The 24,561-nt window shown below is 38.3% G+C and overlaps 1 protein-coding gene and 1 long non-coding RNA gene across 2 annotated transcripts; one reads left to right on the top strand and one right to left on the bottom strand.

Moving 5' to 3' along the window:
- The first annotated feature begins 15,053 nt into the window (after positions 1–15,053).
- LOC120526620 (meiosis-specific nuclear structural protein 1-like) lies at positions 15,054–16,565 on the top strand. Its single transcript, XM_039749782.1, has one exon. The coding sequence runs from the start codon at positions 15,054–15,056 to the stop codon at positions 16,563–16,565; it is 1,512 nt and encodes a 503-aa protein (XP_039605716.1).
- A 4,155-nt stretch (positions 16,566–20,720) lies between these two features.
- On the bottom strand, positions 20,721–24,561 carry LOC120526833. Its single transcript, XR_005633184.1, has 3 exons — positions 24,309–24,561; positions 24,044–24,232; positions 20,721–21,826 (listed from the first exon to the last, which is right to left on the bottom strand). It is a non-coding gene; the product is annotated as an uncharacterized LOC120526833 (long non-coding RNA).

The raw sequence follows: 24,561 nt of genomic DNA, 5'->3' as shown, positions 1-24,561 counted from the left end.
TACCCTGAAGTCTGGCACTTTCTAAAATGCAGCAGGTGTATTGATTTAGGATTTAAAGCTGAAGAAAGAGCATGAGTTTAAAAAAAACAAATTAATTTAATTGGTTAATCAAAAAATATTTCTAACAAAAATCTATTAAACTCTTTCCAAATGAAAAATGCAAAAATGCATAGCAAAAACAAAAGACCAGTCAATACTAAAGGCGAACATACCAAAAAATGCCAAAATTGACAAAGGCAACGATACAAAATGTGGTAGAGAGGAAAATGTCAAGCAATACAAAACGCCAAGATACAACATGCATGAGCTTAGCCCAATTCAGCTACAATTTTTAGAGAAATGAGAGAAGGAAAGTCATTGTCAAAGAGAATAAACTTAGTAATTGACTGTGGAAGTCCTAAGGTGCTAGGAGGGAACTTCTGTAGCCGACTGAAGCTTTGAGGAGGTTGGGCAAATCCTGTTGTAGTCTGGTATGTCTTAAGCCCATCTACATAATTAGGAGTCCTCACCCAAGGGCTTAATATGAAGATGTGAGGGTAATAGGAAAACTAAAACAGAAATACAAAGCAATAAAAATTACAAAATGATTAACAAAAAATAGAAATAAGTGATTAATAAAAATAATTGCATTAACAAAGGGATCAAAAAGAATATTACAAAATCCATCCATCCATTATCCAAGACGCTATATCCCAACTATAGGGTCACAGGAGTCTGCTGGAGCCAATCCTAGCCAACACAGGGTGCAAGACAGGAACAAACCCTGGGCAGGGCGCCAGCCCACCGCAGGGCACACACACACTAGGGACAATTTACATGTCTTTGGACTGTGGGAGGAAACCGGAGCACCCGGAGGAAACCCACGCAGACATGGGGATAACATGCAAATTCCACGCAGGTAAGACCCAGGAAGCAAACCCGGATCTCCCAACTGCGAGGCAGCAGCACTACCACTGCGCCATCGTGCCTCCCATTTTACAAAATGATTGATAAAAAAAGTTTAAAATAAATAAGAAGTGTTACAAGACAGGTAGAGTGCCTTTATTTTTCTAAGAAAAGGAAAACAGCAGACCCTGGAGAAAAAAACTGAAAATGGATCAGAAGGTGAACCTCAAATAATTAAACAAACATTGTCAAAACTAAGAAAGTAAGCCTAATGAACACCCAAACCCAAAACATGAACCAAAATCAAAGTCAAGATACAGTCAAAAGTTCATAGCCAACAAATTTAAAACCTAACACTTTAAATAGCGTAAATAGTAGCAATAAGTCTCAAACAGTGAATGTGCTGCGGAGCTGGTTTAAGTGTTGTCACTTCAGTAATGTCACAAAACATAACCTTAGGTTCCTGTTACATAGAAACCTAGATACACATCCTTGCACAAAATGGTGACATCCGTAATAAAAACAAGATGGTTTTATAGTAAAAATAAATGGTAATGCTCATAGTGTCCTGGATTTGAAATGAAAGATGCTTATATTTAATTTTTTGCTTAAACCAACAAGATGAACTGAAATACCGGACACTTGCATGGGAAAGTAACATCAAAGCATCTTCTTTTAAAAGGCCAGGGTCTTGGAATTATTTACATGCTACAGTATTTGGGATAAAATGTCAGAAACTGCCTTAGTCTGAAAAGTAATTGGTGGACATCCCTGGAAATGTGTAGAATGTATTTAAATATAGTAGACACTAGAAGACAAGTAGTGCAATTAAAGTGAACTGCTTGGCATCCTGCGTAAATATGTATAAATGTCATCTTATAATTCATTATGAATATTTATTTATTTCTGATTTTGGACCTATATGATTTTATTGGCAGCAGGACATTATTTTAACTTTCAGACACTGAAGAGAATGTACCCTAATTTTTTCTTGTATTTTTTGAGTAGTGCAGACAATGACAAAGCACATGAGAGGCAATTCTAAGATGCTTAACAAAATAAAAATTTTTGGAAAAAAAAAAAGCATTTTCTTTTCCTGAATTGTAAAAGGACATCAAAGAATCAATCACTTTAAAACATCTGTCTGAATGAAGCAGAAGCCCAGGAAACGCCTCCTCGGCTGTATTGCTTACTTTATAACCTGCAAACAGATAGACACTATAGGACTAGGAATTGCCAAATTGGTTTACAACTTGAGAAAGGAAGAAGTTCTTAAAAGATCAAAAATTTTGTTGATTATTTCATTGCTTGGGAAACAGACATGCATAAACAGATCTAGGGGTTTGAGTGAGGACATCCATCATATCAACAGCCAGCCAATCAAGTGTGTGTAATATCACATGTCCCCGAAGCCCATGTGGAATTTTAAATAAATATGGGACTAAATAGAAGAAGAAACAGTGTAGTTAGGAGAGGGCAAAGGCAATGTCAGAATATTAGACCAAAAGACGTACGTTTCATCTGACCATCAACAAAAGCCTCACATGAATAACGTTACTCAAAAGCTTCCCAGGACAGCTTCCAATCCTTGACATTCTTCTTAAGACTATGTATATCCAGACTTTACTATCTACATTTACTTTTATACTTTCTTCTACTGGGGGCGGCACGGTGGCGCAGTGGTAGCGCTGCTGCCTCACAGTAAGGAGACCTGGGTTTGCTTCCCAGGTCCTCCCTGTGTGGAGTTTGCATGTTCTCCACGTGCCTGTTTGGGTTTCCTCTGGGTGCTCCGGTTTCCTTCCAAGGTCCAAAGATATGCAGGTTAGATGCACTGGCAATCCTAAATTGTCCTTTGTGTGTGTATGCCCTGCAGTGGGCTGGCGCCCTGACTGGGATTTGTTCCTGCTTTGCACCCTGTGTTGACTGGGATTGGCTCCAGCAGACCCTCGTTACCCTGTGTTAGGATGTAGCGGGTTGGACAATGACTAACTGACTTTCTTCTACTAGTATTATTTTTTAATAAATACCACATTGCTATTAAATGTCTGCACATTGTCTTTATATCTAGAGCGACAGAAATAATAAATTGAAAATTAAGACAACTGTATGGGGAGTTGCCACATTATGGGCTTATCAAGGCTAAGGGGTCATTCCTCAAAAGAAAAGACAAACTGTGGTATAAGCAGGGCATATTGTTTGGTTGATAAGTGGCATAACCAAAAGAGATGCACTTTTAATTGTGTTGTTATGACTCCTGTATGTTTGTCTGTGCTGATAAGTAAGTTCTTAAGTAGAGACTTTTATAGAATATTGTGAGATATATTCGCCATTGTCTGTTTAAGGATATCTATCCATGAATGCTAAGGGAATTCTAAGTAGAATATTGCGGGGTGACTGACAATTAGGCTTTCATCTGAGACTCTGTCTACAGGATCCCAATCTGTAAGTGTAATTGTATGTATGATATTTTAAGGTGTGAGAATAAACCAACCTAGTATCAGACTTGGGAAGTCTTAAAGAAATCCACAATAATACACTCATTTATATTTGCACACAAATTTATAAAAGGAATATTATAAATAACCAAAAGACCAGGAGATTATTTATTAGCCAAAACATTGTCAGGGAAAGTAAAGGGTCAAAACTGAACGATCACAATTAAAAGGCAAGACATCATTTAGGAGGTGAACACAAAATGAAAGTCTGAAACCAGGTGTTATATTTCAGCCAAGGTTCTTCCGTTGTCTGGTTTTCAAATGGTTTTTTTGTGTCTGTATTGTACATATTTGATTTATTTGTATGTGTTGCTATTTCTTGTATCAATAAATTCATGTATGTATTTTATGTCTAAACCAGTAACGGCACACTGCACAAAAAAAGTGCAGTGAATACACTTGACTTGAGCATTCATAGTTTTCATCCTCTTTCTCTGTGTAGTATTTGTTTGCTCAGAGGTTGATGCGCTTGCTGCTTCCTGAGCAGCTCTTCTTTTCTCCACCCTAGCGGTCCGCTTCTTCTCTTGTTTCATCAGCATCTTTTTGCGTTAAAACTGATTAAGTCAGTGTTTGTGGTGCAATTACTTAGCATATTTTCTTTAATTTTTCACTTAAGCTGGCACTTAAGTCTTTAATCTGCCTCAAGAATGATTTAAGATATGAAGAGGTAGAGGAAGTGACAGCAAAGGTGGTAGGGAATGAAAACGGCGCCTGTACAATGCCGCCGAGAGTTGATTCTACAATAGAATAAAAAGAGGAATAACCTTGGAGGTCAACCATCACCCTGAAAGTGTACAGTATAAGTCACGTAGTATATGTGTATCAAATTTCCGGTCAATAGGTCAAACGGTTTGTGAGCTACAGATGATTTAAAATTAAGGACAGATAAATGGACAGCCACATTAGTGTATTATATAAGAAGATAGTTTTTGTTTGGCTAAACACAGTTCTACAATTAAATTACACTGTGTCTGCATTAAGACTTTGAGCAAGTGTCCTCTTCCACATTGTTTGGAAGTTCATACTGCCTGTCCATTGATGTGAGTGGTGCATCAATGATCCTTAGGATATTCACAAAGGGGGCCCTCTCTCAAGGGCTAACTGTAAGCCTCAGAGGGACCATGAGAATGCATACATATTCCTTGTACATCTTGTTCCTCCTCTGATATTGCATGAATGTTGCCCATCCACCAATGTTGGTCATAGGTACAAACAGCATATTTCCCACGAACAGTTTACATGAGGCAGACACCTGATTTTATATCAGGTTGATCCATTGCTTTTGGATGATCCCACTGAAATCCACAATGACATCCTGCTGACCTGTAGATGGTTTGGCATGAGTGGAACAAATGAGTGGTGGCCTCTTATACAGGAATGGTGGATAACCTAGAACATCTTGTCTGCAGTGTTTTTCCACTTTACGACACTTCCTCTTTATCAAACCAGATGAACTGGATGTTCTCGATAATTTGGTTTAGGGTACCAATGTATCATTTTGTGCATTTATTAAATAACCTATGCTATTTCCAGTGGTAGAATTTTTTATGGTAGACTTTGTCATACATGGGGCAATATTTAGGCTGACTGGCTGTTCCAATTTTTTTTTTTGAAGTTCCAATTTTTATGCATTGTGCCCCAATTTATGCATCATGTTTTTAGTCATTCAAAAAGTGAAAGGGGAATCTATCCCTCACTCTTTGATTTCAGGTGCATCTTTAAATGGTGCCTGAAACTCCATGGGAGCCACCTCCACTCCTTGCCCTTGTTTTAATTTGCGTCTAGCACATTTTCTGGATTATTGAATTGTGTCCCATTTTGGAACCATAGAAATCTGGTCAGCCTAGCTATATACAGTACCTTAGAAACATAGGCCTGAATTTTTTTTTTATTTTTTTTTTCATTTTAATGCCATAGGAATCAGAAAGTTTTAATTCAGGTACCTAGTTGCTAAAGTAAACCTATAACAGAAATAATACCTGTTTAAATATGGTTTAGTGTGTAGATACAGAGGGCCAATGTTGTTCTGAAGCATAGGTTTTTAAACTATAGGTTGTGTTGTTTGAATTTCAGATGCACAGAGTCGTGATTCAAAATAGTGCTCAATGGGAAAGGTTTACATACTATTTGTTAAATGTCTTCCAATGTGTTTCCATAGGCAGATAAAGCAAACACTTGCTGCAGTACGACCTGAGCTGGTGATTTTCCAAGAGGATGGGGTATGACTCTCCAAGAGGGAAAAGGGGACAACGGTTGACAGGGATTCTGGGTCTTGAGGACAGAATAAAGGCAAAGTTAGGTTGCGAGATGCCATACATTTTCAGCAATCCATAAAATGGGAAACAGCAACTGTGGACTGATTGTTTTAGCTGTTAAAGACATCTAATACTAAGGAACAATCACCTAAACCTGCATGCAGCCAGCATCAACAGTTTAAAAGTTATGACTTATGGAACACTGCCATTTTGTTTAGTAGCATTCGTTTTTACAGTAAAATTAGGACCACATCCCCTTTTTTAAGCCTCCATATCTCAGAAACTAAGGAAGGTACAAGCCTACAATCTGGACACTGTTATTAGGCACAACAGCATTATTTCCATAAAGTATGAAGCAAATTGGAAGTGGTTAGCTGGGAACATTTTCTAAAATCTGTCAGTTTGACACAAATTGACTGAACATTGAATGCCATTTTCACATGTGTGTTCACCAAGGAACATTTCTTGCAAATGAGCAGACTAGTGAATTCTGATGTTATTGCTCCCATTTAGCACTCAGCATTTTGAACATTAGATGTCAATGGAGCTAACTCAATAGAAAAGGGTGAATTAAAACTTAAGTTTACACTTCACTACAAAAACTGATCTATTACTTATTTACGCTTATGTAACAAGACATTAAAAACAGCTTTTTTTGGTCTTCATGAGACTTATAAAAACATCAGTGGATGATTATTCATCTCTGTTGCCGTATAGCACATTGACGTGATGGTAAAATGTCTTATAATATGCAGGATTCACAGATCATATACTAAATATATAATCAAAACAAGTTTATCTCAGTTAAACCCCCTGAGATCTCTCCAAAGTGAAGTTTTGTTAGTCACATTGCCGAGATGAATGAACACCTTACTGATATTTTATAAGTGTTATGAAGACCAAAAGAAATGCATGTTAAGGTCTTATTACATAGTAATAATAGTAGATGCATTTTTGCAGTACTTAAACTAAAAAGTGTTACCAAAATTAAAATTGAAAAGTAAACATTTCAAGTTTTGGTTAAAATTCAAATGTGGCAGAATTTCTTAGAATCCACTATATAATAAAACACTAATGTGTGTGTGTGTGTGTGTGTGTGTCTGGCAATCTGGTTGTTCAGTTTGGCTTTGGTGACTGAAATGAAAGGTGAAGTGCAAGTGTAAGGCACATAAGAAGGAGTACAAGCTCAGGAGGTGTCATGTCTTAGTCTGGGGTTCAAATTCATGTTTTATGTCTGTTTTTGATTCTTTTATTTATGTTAATGCTGCTTTTGTTGATTATGATTACAAATCCAAATCATATTATGTGATATCATTTACTGTTAAGTTCTGCTCCGTACTTATAAAATTTTTATTTTTATACTGTATTAAGGATTTGTTCTGTTTTGTGTATTGTATTGTTTTGACCCCCTTCTTTTTGACACCCACTGCACGCCCATCCTACCTGGAAAGGGGTCTCTCTTTGAATAGCCTTGCCCCAGGGTTTCTTCCATTTTTTCCCTACAAAGGTTTTTTTGGGAGTTTTCCTTGTCTTCTTAGAGAGTCAAGGCTGGGGGGCTGTCAAGAGGCAGGGCCTGTTAAAGCTCATTGCGGCACTTCTTGTGTGATTTTGGGCTATACAAAAATAAATTGTATTGTATTGTATTGTATTATGTGCATTTTCAGTTTGTTCATGTATGTAAGCTGCCTGTGTTATGTCCCATGTGTTTTGTAGATGGCCTCCCAAAAGATGGGGCCACCTGCCAGGAACTGCCCTCTGCCCTATAAATCCAGCGGGTCTCCCACAGTTCCTGGCTCTTCATTTTGAATGTGCCTGGTACTGGTGAGTTAAGTTGTGTTTTGCAGTATGTTTTGTTAGTTATGGATTTTTTGACCTTCTGCTATGTTCCTTTCGATTACATCTTTGGATTCTGTATTGAGACTTTGTTCACTGAGATTGGCAACTGAGTCAAGCAAAAAAAAAATAAAATAAAATATGTTGATCATATTATTAATCCATCTGAATGAATTGTGTAATTTGTATTACAAAACTCATTTGAACGAATTACATAACTTGTTTGAATGGATTTTTATTTTTTTTCCCCTGACTCATATATGTAGTACTGTGCATTGTTCTGTATTAATTTGTTTGAGCAGATTATTATTGTTTTTCCCATTTTGCAGTCAATTTCTTATTATGGAGCCCCATACAGTTTTCCTGGCATACAGGTTAGTGAACTGTAAGGTGTGTGTTACAATCAGTGAACAGGAAGAAGAACTAGGAGGCACAGCGGTCTTTTCAGGAGTCCTGAAATGAGTTTCAAATTCAGGAGAAATTAAAAGAATGGATTTATAGAATTTTTCAGAGAAATTCTATTTTGGAGCCAGTGGTGGAAATGCTAATAGAAGAAAAGGTAAGTTTAAAATCTAGTCAATAATGGCACTAAACGGGGCGGAACAGACTGAAACTATTGGCTGGCTGTACTCTTCTGGTTCCGGTTCACTAAACTGCAGACCATAAAAAATAAACAGTTACTGAAATGATAGTTGGGGGGGATAAAAATAATCAGTTCAAATGAATTATGTAATTTATTCAAACAAGTTACTAATTCATTTGAACGGATTAATAATTCATTAGAGTTTGTCTTTTTTTTCCCTGACACCTACAGGGCTTTTTATGAAAAAATATTTTTTTTATTTATAAAAATTCTGTTCTTGCCCTTATTCTAGTTGAGGTTTGGTGGTATACAGCCCTCTAGTGGGCATGTTTGGACATTCTTTTGGAACTCTTTTGTGCCTTAGTCAGTGACAGGAGGTACACTGAGAATCACCTTCCAAAACAAGAAGTATAAAAGTGAACAGGAGGAGAAAAAAGGTACATAAAAAATAATTACAGTTTGAGAAGCCAGTTTTATGGGAGCACACTTGAAAGAGGGAGCACCAGCCAAAAGAGGTTCAGACACAGGAGGAGAAGAAGAAAGGTGCTAAAGATACATGTAGGGCAAGAAATATCAGATCAGGTCAAGTTGGGGAGCATGCACCATTACAGTGCATTGCCGCACCCACCACATGACAAAACAGTTTCGGATCCTGGTTGGCAACCCCTGAGGCAGACACTTGTTTCAGTCCCACCCCCGTGAAATGACCATCTATCTGTCACAGTCAGGTGTTACATGGGCATCCCCTTGGCCACCTACGTAACAATGAGGATCCTGCAAGCCTGATCACCCTAAGAGAATCAAGCCACAAGGCCACAGTGCCATAACTGACGTTCCCTCACATTGCAGGTACTGTGCCTCATTTGGGACTCCATGTGGAATTGCTTGTTTGACACAAAGTCAAACCAGCAGTACCCAAGGATTCTCTAAAGAGATACAGTACCAGAGTCCGTTCTTTGTTTCAGATCACACATCCATGTCTCACAACCATATAGAAAACAGGAAGCACCAGGACTCTAAAGACTTGGGCCTTCGTCCTTTTGTATAGATATCGAGAGCGCCAAACACCCCTTCCCAGCGACCTCATGACCCCCCATGCTCTCCCAATCAATCTACTGACTTCATAGGAAGAGTCACCAGAAACATGAATGTCACTGCCAAGGTAAGTAAACCTCTTGACAAGGTTGACACTCTCTCTACAAACAGACACACTGCTGATGGCTGTGCCCAAGAGGTCATTAAAGGCCTGGATCTTGTTTTTTATCCAGGATACTCGCAAACTCAGATACTCAGGCTTCTTGCTCAGTCTCTCGAGCTCCCCGATCAGAGCCTCCAGAGATATCAAACATGTTTTAATTTTTTCAATTACCTTTCCTCAACTGGTAATGTGGTTAGTAAGAGAATACAAAAGGTCAACTTACTAAACTATGAGATAAATTAAAAGTAACAATGAAACACCAATTGAGAAACTGATTGGAATAAAAACCTAGAACCACAGGATCCTGTAGGATGAACCTGGGAACCACTGCTTGACCGTTTAATTTGAGGTACACTACCAAAAACTAGAAAGATTTATAGTGGAGGTTGAACAAGTATCAGAAATGCTTATTATTTTGAGTGGTTTAAAATGCAATTTACAGCATCAGTGCTGCATTACTGCTGCTGTTATTATGGGACGTTATCACTTGGCCAATGCATTTGTGTTTGTAAATATGTGATTCATTCTAAGATTTTTTGAGTATTTATTTTTCAATTACAAGTCTTTTGAAGATTAGAACAATTGTGAACAGACAATTCAGCCCAACAAACTTGTCTATCCTATTCACCTTGATTGTCAGAAATAGTATCTAGTCAAAAGATGCTGCTATGTGTACGTATTGGAAAAAAACAAATGTTTTGGGGTTTCTGATTTAACACTGAGGATATGATTGAAAAATATCATTTCACCAAATTTTTGTTTTAATTGAAAAAAATGAAGGAGAATTAAACATTTAAGCATGTTAAAGGTGCAAGGCCCCTGATCATTTAGCAAATTCTTGGGCCCTTGAGCAAGACGCTTAGTCTAAATATTGTTCTAGGGATACTGTACAATGTCTGAACCTCCATTGTGACATCCAAAGGTCATGCAAAAAGACAATATCTCTAGGGGATTAATAAAGTATATATCAAATGTTCATGTTAATCTCAACATTTAATACACAACAGAAGATCCATTAGTACAGCCCAAGTATTCAGAAACCTTCACTTTATGCACACTATATTGTATGGTAGATTTAAAATTATATACATATAAGTATTCCAACCATTAATTCCGCACTTTGTAGTACCTTTCAGTCCATTTGGCATCAATTACAGCTTTGATTCTTCTGGGGTAAGTATCTCTAAGTTTAGCACAACTGGATTTGGGCAGTTCAGCCCACTCTTCCTGGAAGATCTTCTTAAGCTCTATTAGATTAGATGGTAGTGCCTGTAAACTGTCTTCTTCAGGTCTCTCCATAGATGTTCTATGGGGTTTTAGTCTGGCCTTTGGCTCAGCCACTCCAATGTTGTCATGGCTTCATGCTTTGGGTCATTGGGGTGCTGAATGAACCATCATCCCAGTCTGAGGGTGTGGAGAAGGTTTATTTCAAGGACCTCTCTGTATCCTTCCCTCAATTCTGACCAATCTCCCTGTCCCTGCCATTGAGAAGCACTGCCATAGCATGGTGCTGCCATCACCATGTTTAACCATAGGGACGATACATTAAGCAGGTGATGAACAATTCCTGTTCTTCACCAGATATGATGCTTAGAGTTCTATCTGAAGAGTTCAACTTTTGTCTCATCAGTCCAGAGAATCTTTTCCCTCATGCTCTTTGAATGCTTACTTTACTTGGGAAGCACCAAATGGAAGTGGAAGCCACTATACTATAAATGCCTGAATGATGGAGTGTTGCTGAGATGGTCATCCTTCCAAACTGTTCTCCTATCTCAGCAGAGGATATCTGAAGCTCTGCTAGAGTGACCATTGTGATCTTGTTCACCTCATGACCAAGGCCCTTCTTTCTCTGATACTCTGTTTGACCAGACTACCAACTCAAATAAGAGTACTCCAAACCTCTTCCATTTCATAAGTATTGGGGCCACTATGCATCTGGGAACACTCAAAGCTTAAGAAATGCATTTATATGGATCTATGCATCACAACCACTTGATTGTGTAGGTCTACATAGGGTTTCTTGGGTTTCATGGCTTAGCTTTTGTCCTGTGAACTGTGGGACCTTATGCACACACGTGTGTGTCTTTCTAAATATTTTCCGATCAATTCAGTTTTCCACATGTGGACACCAATCGAGTGCTAGGCACATTTCAAGAATAATTAAAGCAAATGGGAGGCACCTGACCACAATTTGAAGTACCACAGCAAAGCATCTGAATACTTCTATAAATGAGAGATTTCAGTTTTGGATTTTTAACAGATCTGCAAACCTTTTTGAAAACGTGTTTTCACTTTGTCATTATAGGTTATTGAGTGTAGATTGATGGGCAAGAAAGGCATTTGAAATTAAGTCTACAACAAAAAAAAATGTACAGAAAGCAAAGATATCTGATTGGTTTCTGAATCCACCGTACCTGTACAGCTACCATGTCACAATGCCCATCATGTTCTTATCCAGAACACCAACAAAGCTGTTTCATCTGTTAGAATAATATTAATCATTTCCTTCCCGTTTTTGAGATTTTGGATGTACCCTTGGGGAAAAATCCCCACTGATAGCATGCTTGTGACATCACACTGAGTGGCAGCTATCAGCATGTTAAATGACACCTCCACCTTATGGGACAGAATTGCTTCTTGATTTTCATTTATGAATCACAGGTCTGAAGCCTTATATTTTTGCTAGTTGTATTTCCCTCCTTAGTGCCTCCAGGCTCTTACTCTTATATATAATAACAAAGTAACATCCATGTCCCCACCATAGGCTCTAGCAGGAACTCCGGGACATGAAGAATCGGGATCAAGAGTTAGTGGGAGGACAATAAGGGAGGCAGACACAAGAAGTAAAAAGGTGTATTTATTGCAAAACAAAGTTTAATTGAAAACAAATCTCAATAAATGCACACAAATTGTGCAATAATTAGTAATGATAAAAAACAAACTAAAAGAATATGTTCATATAAACTTATATTCGTCACATGGCAATGCACCATAAAAATCTTCAAAAAATCGAACTCTTTTTAACGAGCTCCGAAGAATCATCCCTTAACTAAATAGAAGGCTTAACTCGCTTCCTCTGTCCCTATCCTAAAAAAAAAAAATCTCGGAGGCTGAAAGCTGCTTTGCCCTGGCCAATCGGAATTACGGAATAACTGAACTGAACCAGTTAGCTGGTTAAGAGTCCAGCTTTTATCCCAGGTCAACTATCACGTGACCCGAGTCTATCTGTCCAGGGTCACACGCCTAGCCTAAACGATACCTAGGATGGTTGCACATGACGCATGTACCCATAAATCAACCGACCCAACACATCACCCCGCAACAAGTCTGCACCATCCACCCGCAACCAGTGTCCGTCATAGGCCAGTTATTTAATACAGTATTCAGTAACGGTCACATCAGAAGATCACCGGGTTGAAGCACGACGGGTAGCAGGCACATATCTCCACCCGAGGGCCCTTCGAATGAAAACACTAGCCTCCGTGTAAACCCCAAGCACAACAACATGTGGCCGCTCCCAGTGTGCACCGCGGAACAAACCGGTAAGTGAACAAGTGCCTTTTTATTTTATTACAAGAACGGTGCCCACAAAGAATTACATACAAACGGAACGAAGAGCGTTTAAAATATCACGTTATAAGGCGTTTCCTCACAGTGTGTCATTACTTTGTGAATGAAAATATCAAGGGTAAACAACACTTAGCACTGTTACTTCATTGCACTGTAGGACTCATTAAATATCTGGCCTGACTGCTGTTACTGTGAGTTCTCTCCAAGTACTTCTGTACAGTACAGTGGTGATCAAAATTAGTGAGCAACATGCAACTTTCAAATTTTCAAAATCACTGCTTATACCTGTTTGAAGTTATCCTAATTGGAATAGAAGGGAGGTTTTTTTAAAAAAAATAATGATTTAAATGTATTCTGAAGCACAATATAAAAAATTAAATGACAAATTTGAAGAACTCTGATCAAAATCAGAGAACATTGGTGTTGATCTGGCAATTGGAGCTAATTTCCTTAATTATCGGACAAAGCCCTGTTTATCTGACAGCACTCCTAATTACTTTGCAACATGGCGAACCAATCTGAGGTGACTGAATCCCTGCGACAGCAGGTTGCCCAGATGAACACCAAAGGGATAACATTTTCAGGCATTGCAGGTGAAGTCACTCATTCCAAGTCTGTGATTTCTAGAATATTGCAGCTTTACAGTGACACTAATTCATTCAAGCCCCCTACCTTTCAATGGGGAATCGGTTCAACACTGCAGCTAAAGTTGCTCGCCAGTTCAGTGCTGAACAGGGTAAGGATCTGTCTCAACATACAATGCCTCGCCGTTTAAGACAATTCAGAATGAAAGCCCAGTTTGCATTGATCAAGCCTGTCATCAGCAGAAAGAATCAAAAGGCTAGACTAACTTTTGCCGAGAAGCATGTTGTGTGGACAGAGGAGAGCTAGTCCAGAGTCCACTTTGGTGGTGAGAGCAACTTTTTAATTTTTTTGGGTCCAATGAGAAGCATTACATTTGGTGTCAACCTGGGGAAAGGCTGAACCCAAAGTGTGTTTTTCACTTAAATTTGGAGGAAGAAGCATCATGGGTTGGGAGATGTTTACTGCAGCAGGACCTCCTATACAGCTACATGGCATGGTGACTGCAAATGTTTATCAGAACCTCCTTTGTCAACTTGCAGTTTCTTCCCTGCGAGCATCTCACAATCAGCCCGCAATTTTCATGCAAGACAATACCCACTGTCACACTGCAAAACAGATAAAGGAGTTCTTTGACGCTAACAACATTGAAATTATGAAATGGCCAGCCCAGAGTCCAGATCTAAACCTAATTGAGACAAATCCTTGGTGACATAATTATGGCTAAGAAACTCACTACAATTACCGACCTGTGGAAGAAGCTTGAAGAGGAGTGGACCAAGATCAAACCAGTTCAGTGTGAGAAACTAGTGATGTCCTGCGTGCACAGATGTGCTGAAGTAATTCAAAGCAAGGGCCTCTATACTTCCTACTTATAATTGAAAGCTGTAGCCCTCCAAAAAATGTAATTGTAATCTTCTTTTGTGCTACACTGCTTACTGTTCTCGAATGTTGAGCACTGTGTTTTCCACAAAATAAATGTGCCTAGATTATTTTGTAAAACATGCTAGTAGAACAGTGATATACCCACAGCTAATATTCCTTCAGATCTTGAATAGTGAAGATTAACAATATTTCACAAAAAGCAAGTGTGCCTAAATTGTTCTCTAATTTTGAGCATTCCTGTAGATTAATTGGCAACTACCAAATGGCCATAGTTGGTTCTGGATTGGTTCCTGCTTTGCTCTGAATGATTGCAGTTAACTGGGAATATTGTTAGAATAAATAAGAGAAGAAGCACTGCAAACCCACCTAATGTGAAGTGTGCTGTATGTAAATAAACTGAGAAGAACATTGCTAACAAATCAAATTACAATGTGACGTGATTAGCACTTGTAGCATACTCTGTATGTGACAATAATGATCCTATAAACTTGTAAACCAACAAACCTATCAATGACCTTACTTCATTGTCGGAAGCAAGCCTGGGACCTGTTTGTTTCTCCACCCCGTCATTTAAGGCTGCCTCTGCAGCAAAGCTCACACATTATGACAACACCACTTCTATTATCGTGAGACTTTGTCTAATTACTATAAGCACACATCACATTTTGATTCAAGTCAGTCAGTCAGATCTTGATAGATGACAGCATCCTGACAGCCTAATGGAGTCTCTAGGGAAGAATCTTCTTTCCTTTCGATCGCCAAGGACAATGGCAGCACTACAACAGCAGCATTATGTGACCAGCCGGCTACAAGAAAATATGACTCGGAGAGAGAGAAACCAGCAGTTTAATCGGGATAACCTCTTACACTACCTCAGGGAAGACAAGATATTGGAAGCCAGTATGGTTTGTGCAGATCGTGTTGAAAACAGACGACACCTGAGGAAACTGAATAACGAGTACTATGAGAGGAATTTAGAGAATGCCATTGAGATGGAAAAAAACGAAAAAGAGATCAAAAGAAAACAACTTGAAAGAGATGAACTGATGGCTAAAGAACACATAAGAATAGAAAATGAAATTCTAAAAGATGAAAAAATTAGACAACAAGCAAGGGAGAACAGTGAAGAGATCCGTGAACTGGAACTAAAGCTGAAATGTGCCTATGTGTTCAAAGAAAGAGCAGAACAAATGGCAAAAGCCAAAGCCATAAAATGTGAGCAACTAAAGCATGAAGCTGAAATGGCCAAGAAAATGAAATGCGAGTTTGAAAGAGAAACAGAAAAGGCGAAGAAGCAGCTAGAAAAGAAGCAGTTTGAAGAGATGATGAAGTATCAGGAAGGTCTAGAGGTACAGCTTGAAGAAGATGAGAAGAAGAGGCAAGATCAGTTGGAGGAATTTTTGAAAGAGAAGATGATGGTTGATGAAATTGTTAGAAAGATCTATGCAGAAGATCAAGAGCAGAGGCGCAAAAAATTGGAAAAAATGAAGACCGCCTGGCAGGATATTGATGATTTTGCTCAACAACAAGCAGTGTGGAGACGTAGAGAACTTGAAAAAATGGAAGAGGAAAACAAGCGAATAATAGAATTCATGAAGTTAAAGCAACACAGAGAAGAGACCAGAAAGGCCCAACAGAACGAAAGAAGCGAAAGAAAGCAAGTTTTGCAGCAACAGATTGCCCAACAACTTAAAGCAGAACAGAAACAACGTGAAGAAGAAGAGCAGTTCATCCTGGACTTGTGCCATCATGAAAAAGATGAGGCTGAAAGGCAGAAAGAAATTCAAGACATGGAGAACAGAATTCGCAAGCGGCTCGAGCTGAAGCAGATATTCCGTGATCAAATAGATTTTAAGAAATTGAGGAGGCAGGCTGAAAAAGAGGAAGAAGATGAATACAGACGGCAGTGGATGGCTAATTTTGCAGAAGAGGACCGTATTGAGCAAATGAATGCCCAAAAGCGGCGAATGAAACAGTTAGAGCATCGCAGGATCATTGAGAATATTCTGGAAGAACGAAGACAGAGACTCTTGACAATCAAAGAGCGAGAAAAAGAGGAGTATAAAAATGAACTCAAGTGGGAAGCTGACCGCCTTCAAATCATTGAGGAAGAAAGACACAATCTCCTTAAACAGCATGCCACTAAACTTCTGGGATTCCTTCCTAGCGGTATATTCAAAGGAAAGGAAGATCTGGAGCTTTTCGATGAAGATTTTCAGAAGAATTTCCTGAAGAAAGACCCGGAGACGATTTTGCATGCGGCTGGAGACAACAAATAATCTTTACTTGCATTAAAAAGGATTTAGATGTTTAAATGAGTTCTGCAGTTGTGTGAGCAGACACACACACCATCTTAGTTTTAGGGAATATGTAGGGTGTGTGGAAGTAATTTCCCATTGCAAAAGTTTATGTAATAAAATGTAGACTTTATGAATTAAATCCTTCTCTTTTTTCAGTTTGTAATCCAGATCATTACCATCAGTTTTAAACAATCGCTGCAAAACTTGTATTTGGAATTTCGGGCTTCACACATTTTCATAAAGAAAGAGTGACGACATCTTGAATTTTACTTCAATGTGGCAGCAGCACTGGTTGTGATGTGATAACTGTGCTGAGCGGAACATTTATGTTCTGGTAAGGCAAGTCATTATTTAGTGCCAATGTTTTTACTTTCACACCACATATTTTAAATAGCAACATCTTTAAAACTGCTTAATTGATCATGAATGTGAAATATTAGTGTGTTTTAAGATAGTGCCAGTTATACTGCCTTTTAAAGGACATTGGAATTTTTTTTTTAATTTTGAGCAATTCCCATTTTATTAAGTATATACTTATGCTCCTTTTGCATGTTTTTGATATTCTAGAATATATTAAGCATTTTCTTTCATTTTCAAGTACATCCAATGTTTGCATAATTAGATAAGTAATATATATATATATATATATATATATATATATATATATATATATATATATATATATATTTATACTATTCCCTTTGTTTATGTCCATGTATATAGTGTTTAGTGTTAGTGTAATTTAAAATTTTGAATAATTCAAATATTTGTATAAGTATTTGAATAAAATTTATGTCGTTATTTTAATTTTATTATTTAAATAATTCCAATACCTCTTTAAGCAGTTAAGTAAAAGAAATATTCTGCGTCTATGAATAATATTCCATATGATATTTTTTATACTTGATTATCTGTGTAATATAATATAATATTCTCTTAGGATAGTCTGTCCACTTATTATATTTGTTGTATTATTATATGTGATTATCTGTATATTCTATTATTTTATATAATATTCATTTTTTATGTTTGATCTGATTATTATATATGATTTTCTGAATAATAATTCTAAATGATATTCTCTCCATTATTATATTTAGTCTCATTATTATAGATAAATTATTTGTATAAAATAGAATACTATATTACAAAGGTGGTGGACACTCTACACAAAACAGGAGTTTTCATTTTGAAGAGTTTAAATCTAAATTACAAAGCAGAGGCCTGTTAATTTAAGTGCCATTTAGCTTGTTTCTGGTACTGCTGTTGTACGATCCAGTCCCTTATGGCCCTCAATTTAAATATGTTTGAAACTGCATTTGGTGGATGTTTCGGTGTACATATAAATAGGGAGTACTCCTACTACACACCTCCTTGCATTTCCTTTCAATGCCTTAGAATCTATCTAGCTACATTGTACGGCTTGACATTTATGACTGTATTAATAGCCCTTAAAGATTATTTCTGCCAGGAACATAACTTTCCTCTGTAGTTTTTTTCACCTAAATTACCTGCATTACCAATTTTCTGTTCATTTCTTCATTCCTAGACAAGAGGAGGCCTGTTCTGATAGCTTTGGGTTGCTAGTTACTCAGTCCATGACACACTTGTAAATGTAGGCACAATGGGACAGTTTTGTCCTAACACAGAGTCTTGGAAATGTCAGTAGAAACCTAACAAAAGAAATAATTAGCATTCAGGAGGAGAGGATGAGCAAACACCATGCATTCAGGGACCAAGAACTGAACCCAGACACTATAAGAGGTGAAGCAGCAGCACCTAATGCAGATGTTATGCCAGTTAAAGTTAATAAGCCAGGACTGTACAATTCGCCTTGAGGCCATGTCATATTACACAACCTTTCCAGTAATTTGAAGCCATAGCCTTAATTTACACAATTGTATTGAGTTGGGGGCTTCTGTAAAGCTGGCCGCCTTGTAGCAGCGCTACTTTAATTGCCTTCAATTGTACTTAAGTGCTCCATTTAAAAACAAGCCAGAAAGACAAAGAGGGAATCGTGATCATCTGTGTATATTTGTTTCTACACATCACTCACTATTAGATTACAGCTACAATCACCCGTAGATTATACTGTAGTTTCATTCTGGGTTTATGTGCTTTTCATTGCCTGCTTGTTCATGCTTTTTCATTGGAGTTGGTGAACATATTTTGTCCAGGGAGTGCTCCCAACTTCTTATCTTCACACAACACTTGAAACACAGTAGGACAAATCTTTCACTTGGCATCTGAATTCATACGCTCTGCCATTCATACATTTTGTATTGAACTGTGTCATAAGTGCTGGTTATCGTCTAGTGCTTAGTGCTTCATTTGTGTAGTGTTCATAATCACCGTCAGGGGAACTGGGGAGGGCTTTTGTGTACGCATTAATATTGTTTTTATTCCTAATTATTTGCTTAAAATATGGTTTAATATCCTTTTATATCTTTATTTTGGATCTGTTCTTTGAGCCTCTTTATCAGTATCTTTGTGTGTACATGCCGGGTTCCAGGGGTCCCCATAGAAAATAAATATCTTCGGATGGTGTGAATTTTAGCATCCTTGAGACCGCTACAGCCTTAATGCAATGTGTCTAAAGACTGGGACCAACTAGTCTGCGACTGGCTAGGGGTAAAATCAAACAGGTTTAATGTTGTTTTTAGCTATGGGGGCAGGCCATGTGTGCATTAGAGCTGACAACCAGTGAATGCTTATCCAGATGTTCAATGCATGAACTTTGCATACAGAACAGGGGCTTATCTGACTAATTTCTATTTTTTTTTTTTTTGGATTAAAACAGAATGGGGAAAAAGGGGTTGAGAATGTGCCTGAACTTGGAACAGCTTTCAACTCGTTCATACAGCACTGGCTGCATCAGGCAGCACAAGGGCTTTGGATCTCACAAATAGAAGAATAGCCTGTCTGTCTAATATCTTATGTTTTACATACCATAACAGAATGGAAAAAAATAAAAGGCAGACGGTGCCGTTAACTCATTTCAGCTGTTAACCCTTCGTACAGCCTCGGCTCCATCAGGCACCATGCTAAAAAATAAAAAAATTGCGAGCAGGACAGTGGTAGCCTGCGAGCCAAGCGTTTAAACTGACATGGTCCAGCAATGTGATCAGTGACTCTGGTTGGCTAATCTGACATACCCCCATGAGTAGAATGTGACATTGGCCTTTCAGCATTGGGATATTCAGTCCTGGCTTTCAATCCCACATCTAGCTGTTTGGCTGTTTTATTTAAACAATGTGAAGATCATAATTTTTGTGTGCTGTCTCTTGACTTGATTTGCAGTGTTAAACATCTGTTCTTACTTAATCCTATTCTGGGTCACAGAAGCTGAATTCTTTCCCTGCAGCACCAAGGTTGCAAACCAAACATTGACATATGAAACCACATAAACTAACAAGTCCAATTTAGAATTTCCAGATTAATATAGAATGCATGTGTCTGGAGATATGGCAGGGAAGCAAGAGTCCTAATACAGGTATAGCTCGGCACATACAGCAACCAGGCTATTATGTCAGTTCTGAACAGTTCATGTTTATTGAATTATTTAAAATTTAAATACTGGGGAATAGAATGTTCTGGAAGAGCCATCTGAGAAACCTTATTTAACCATAAAAATGTTATACTCCTTGATCTATGACCCCGTAAAGCAGCATGGAGGGCAAAAGGTTAGCCCATCTCACAGATGTGACCAAACCTTCAAGCCTAAATTAGACGAAACTTGACCCAAGAACCTCTCATCTAGCAGCCCTGTATGGAACAGGCTGCGATTATTCATTATCCACTTCAACTGTCATTTTCTTTTCTTTTCAAGTTGTGCAAATCGTTACTTGATGCCTAAATGTATTGCTGTTTTGTAGCTGAGTAATTTGTACACAGGAGTAGTTGTAGAACCACAACTGGTCACACCTTGTAGTGCGAGGCCAGTTGAGTAAAGGCTGCCATGAGCTTTGTGATGCACCCAGCTGTTGTGATACTCGCTGTGTCGACTTTGGATTTTTTTTTTCCTGAACTGCAATGTCAATGACAAACTCAGAGGTACAAACAGAGAGGCTGTTTCACGTGGGTGCTTTGCTCAATGAATCAGTATGTACAGTAAATGAAAAAAGACACGTCAAAGTGTTGGGGTTTCAGTCATGTTTAATAGCAATAAGGTGGTGAAAAGATTGACAATCGAGGTGGTCAGACAATGACACTGATCTCCCATCTAGGCTCACTTTTATCCCACAGTGATCAGGAGGGCTGGTGATTTCATGTCTTGTCTGCCTCATGGATGAGCTCTCACTAAGGTCAGAAAGTAAGTGGTTAGCAGTGCTGCAGTACTCCTATCTATCACCTGTGTAACCCTATATTTAATCCCCATAACTGTCTCCCTATGCTCATGTGCATGGCAAGTAATCTTATTTATTTATATGGCACATTTTCAAACATGAAAGTAGCTCAAAGTGTTTTACAAGAATGGCTAAACAGAGTTACAAAAGAAAGTTGAAAAATAAAGAATTTAGAAGAAATGTAGAAATAGGATTCCGTTATTACCAGTTGATTATACAGTGTGTGTTTAAACAGTGTATGTTATGAGATTTTAAAGGAATGGAAGACAATGTTTTGAGATAAGAGTACTACTCACTAATCATGACATGTTGCGTGTTGATCAGCACAAGTAAGTATTTCACTGTACTCTGCACATCGACAATAAGGACTCTAAAAACTTACAAAATGGGCTATTGTTCCACGAATTCCTTAAGTGTCATCTTGAAGGATTTTGTACAAACTTGCAGGACCACAACAGAAATAAGCATTTCAAATGAACATAGCATGTCTTCTCTGGACTGGACTCGGAGATAACAGAAGTAACAAAAAGAAATAAAACGCCCACAAGGACTTCCCTCTAGGTTCAGCTGACTATTGGTGCTTTTCCTCTGCAGGAACGTTTTTTTCAGGAAACAGGGACAAATTTGGGAACTTTAGTAGCATTCCCACTACAGGAACTCAGGCCATTTGTAGTTCCTGTTAGGTAGTTCCTGGTACCATTTTTAGAGTATGTACTTTTCATTGTTCCGGGAACTTTCTTATGAAATGTGCTAACTGGTTGACCACAGGTACTGGTGCCATCTTATAAATCTGTTAGTAGTTTGGACATTGAAGAATTAACTTTGAAGATGGAGTGCCACACTTCGCTCTGCATCACTCTTCATAGCCAGCTCCCTGGTATGCTCCACCACGTGCTGCATCAAAGCAGGAAAATTTTTATTAACGTAGATAATAGCAAATTAACATATACAGCCATAAAAAGTAATTAAAAGCTTCTAAAATATTAAGATTAAGCAAAAAAGATAGGTCTAGCAAATAGTTAACTAAAAAATCAGTTATATTGCATTATTTTTTAGGCTTACAGTAAAATTTCCAGAGTAAGAAAACAGAAAAATTGACACACCGAATCCAACTTTGGACAGGATAAGAGTTTGAGAACACCTGTGATTCAAGGCTAGGAAGCGATAACACAGAGAAGATGACTCTGAAAGGAGCGTATCGAAAACCAGCTGGGTTGACGAAATCAGCAGAAAGGCAACAAAAGGCTTTTGCTGTAAGCAGGGTCACGCTGACATAATGCATGAAGAGAAAATCTTAGTAAATTCAGGCATTAGCAAAAATACTAGAAGAATATATTAGAAATTAACTCTAGTGTAGAAATTAAGACAAATCAAGCATTGCAAGCAATGATTAAATGAAAGCACATACTATACTACTTTTTTATTAAAAGCTTAAGTTTCAGGTCACTATTATAAAAAGTTTGGAAGGCTTCAGAAAGAAAATGATGGGAAGAAACCCATATATGGAATTGAAGCCTTGGCCAGTTAGAGAAAATGGGAACAGCATAGAAAAATAGAAATACCACAAGGGGGCTAGTGATAAGGAGATAAGAAGATGATAAGGGTTCCCATGGAAACTCAAGGTTCGGCCGGACAGGAGTAGAAGGGAGTCAGAGAAGATGGGCAAAAGAGCTCATTATAGCGAGGTCAGAAAAGATCGGAAATGACATAAGAAAAGCCTAAAGATGGTAAGAGGAAGCCATCCACCCAGTCTTAGTCCAATCAAAATAAGCCGGACAGAAACCAAGAGGAATAACGGACAGTAAAACCAGGTGCAGAATGAGCTAATCGAACAAGGTAAAAATAAGAAATTGTTATAAAAACTTCAATTGCTGTAATGTTCAGGGCTCAATCTCATTCAGCCAAATTGGGTTGAGTCCGTGTTGGTGATTTATTGCAATAAAGCCTTAAAACTCTGTCTATCTCGAGTCCTAATAACCTTTATTTTTTAGGTAAAAAGCCTTCTGATGATGAATTTTTCGCCACAACAGGAACTCCAGATGGGTTGAAAATAACTCCTGATCACACAGCATTTCTCACTGCATCACTGTTTATAGAAGCCTTCCTGGTGCATCACTCAATGCACTGTACTGAAGCAATAACCACCTCTTGTGAACTCCCAAATGCACCTCACTTTGCATTGCATTACTCTTCTGTGCATGTCAGATATTTTGCATTATGTTTTCAGTTTCTGTTGTGTGGTGGGAACACAACACAAAAAGTCATCTGGGACCACGATACATCATATAGGAACTCATTGGTACCTGAAAGCAAAGTTCCTGCAGTGGGAAAATGTCATTGTGGAGTGCATGCTGTGAACACACAGGAGTAAGCACTGAGCTCTAGTGCTGTGATACAATAACTGGCACCCATTTTTTTCACACACTTTTGCTCTTGGAAACAATAGTCAGCATATTATTAACCACTTTTTTATCAGAATGTACTATTTTAAATAAATATCTTTTATTCATGTATTTTTGGCAAACTGGCAACACCACATACTGGTTTAATTCCTGCTTTGCACTCACTGTTGCTAAAAAACTGACATTTGGTCCTAACCCCGAATTTAACCTTGTATTTGGGTTAGGGTTTCAAAGTAAATTAATTGTCAGAAGGGCTGGTCCATGGATTGACATATCTTTACAACTTTTGCTCAAAGCTTTAATATACATTTTTTCAACATGTGTGTAATAAGTAGTCTCTAAACACAAGACCCTGTTTTTGTGGTTTGTTTTTCATGTTGGCTTGTTTTTGTAATGTTTAACATAATTACCATCTTGTTTCTTTTGTTTACATCATGTTTTATTTAGCATCACATGATCACATCTGTCACATGACTGGATTTGATGCTAACAATTAGGCAACAGTCTCAATGCTTGCTGTTCCTTGGTGGGTATGTCTCTCAAGTATTATCATAGTTAGTATATTTTCATAGCAGCGCCTAGGAATATGTTTTCCTAATTCTCTTGACATTTGTTTTGAATTCTACTAATGATGAATGTCCCACTGTCGCGCATTACCAAATTTAAGTTGAAGCAGCGGCATTTATATGGTTGTAAGGAGATCACTTACCGTTTGTGTGTTGAGGGCGCTGTCGTAGAATCGCGGGGCCGTCTAGCGGGTGAGCGCTGTGAGGCGGGGTGTGTTGGACACACTTGGAGCCGGTATAATGGCCGGTACGGGCTCCACCGCACGTGTTCATTTTTACACTCCGGTGTCCTCGCAGCCTGCCCAGTTCAGGCGGTTTAAATTGCGGCGCGCCTAAATGAGAAAGCCGGCATTTGATTCAGTCAGAGATGGGGATCGCATAACGTTAAAAAAAAAATGGTTTACTTACTGAAGAGTCGGCAACAGGTATGCTTGAGCTCAGCATAGCCGTTGGCTGTACCGGAGGGTTAATACGCGCGCGCGACCCACAGGTATTCGGTTTTAAATACATAGTTGCTCGGGGCGTGGCGTGTACGCGCTACTGCCTACCGGGATAGGTGCATGTGGTAGACGTGTTGGCAGATTGGCTAGACAATCTTGCCGGTTATATTTAAAGAGTCACCGGCCAACAGGGGTCGTCAGTGGACCTAAGAGCGAGGTAG

The sequence above is a fragment of the Polypterus senegalus genome, chromosome 3, assembly GCF_016835505.1.
Source record: "Polypterus senegalus isolate Bchr_013 chromosome 3, ASM1683550v1, whole genome shotgun sequence".
NCBI classification, from domain to species: domain Eukaryota; kingdom Metazoa; phylum Chordata; class Cladistia; order Polypteriformes; family Polypteridae; genus Polypterus; species Polypterus senegalus.
The sequence above is the reverse complement of the archived record's forward strand: the minus strand, read 5'-3'. Positions and strand labels throughout refer to the sequence as shown.

What these genes read in the sequence shown, in the direction of transcription:
- LOC120526620 (XM_039749782.1), top strand. Translation starts at nt 15,054, where the DNA reads ATGGCAGCACTACAACAGCAGCATTATGTGACCAGCCGGCTACAAGAA.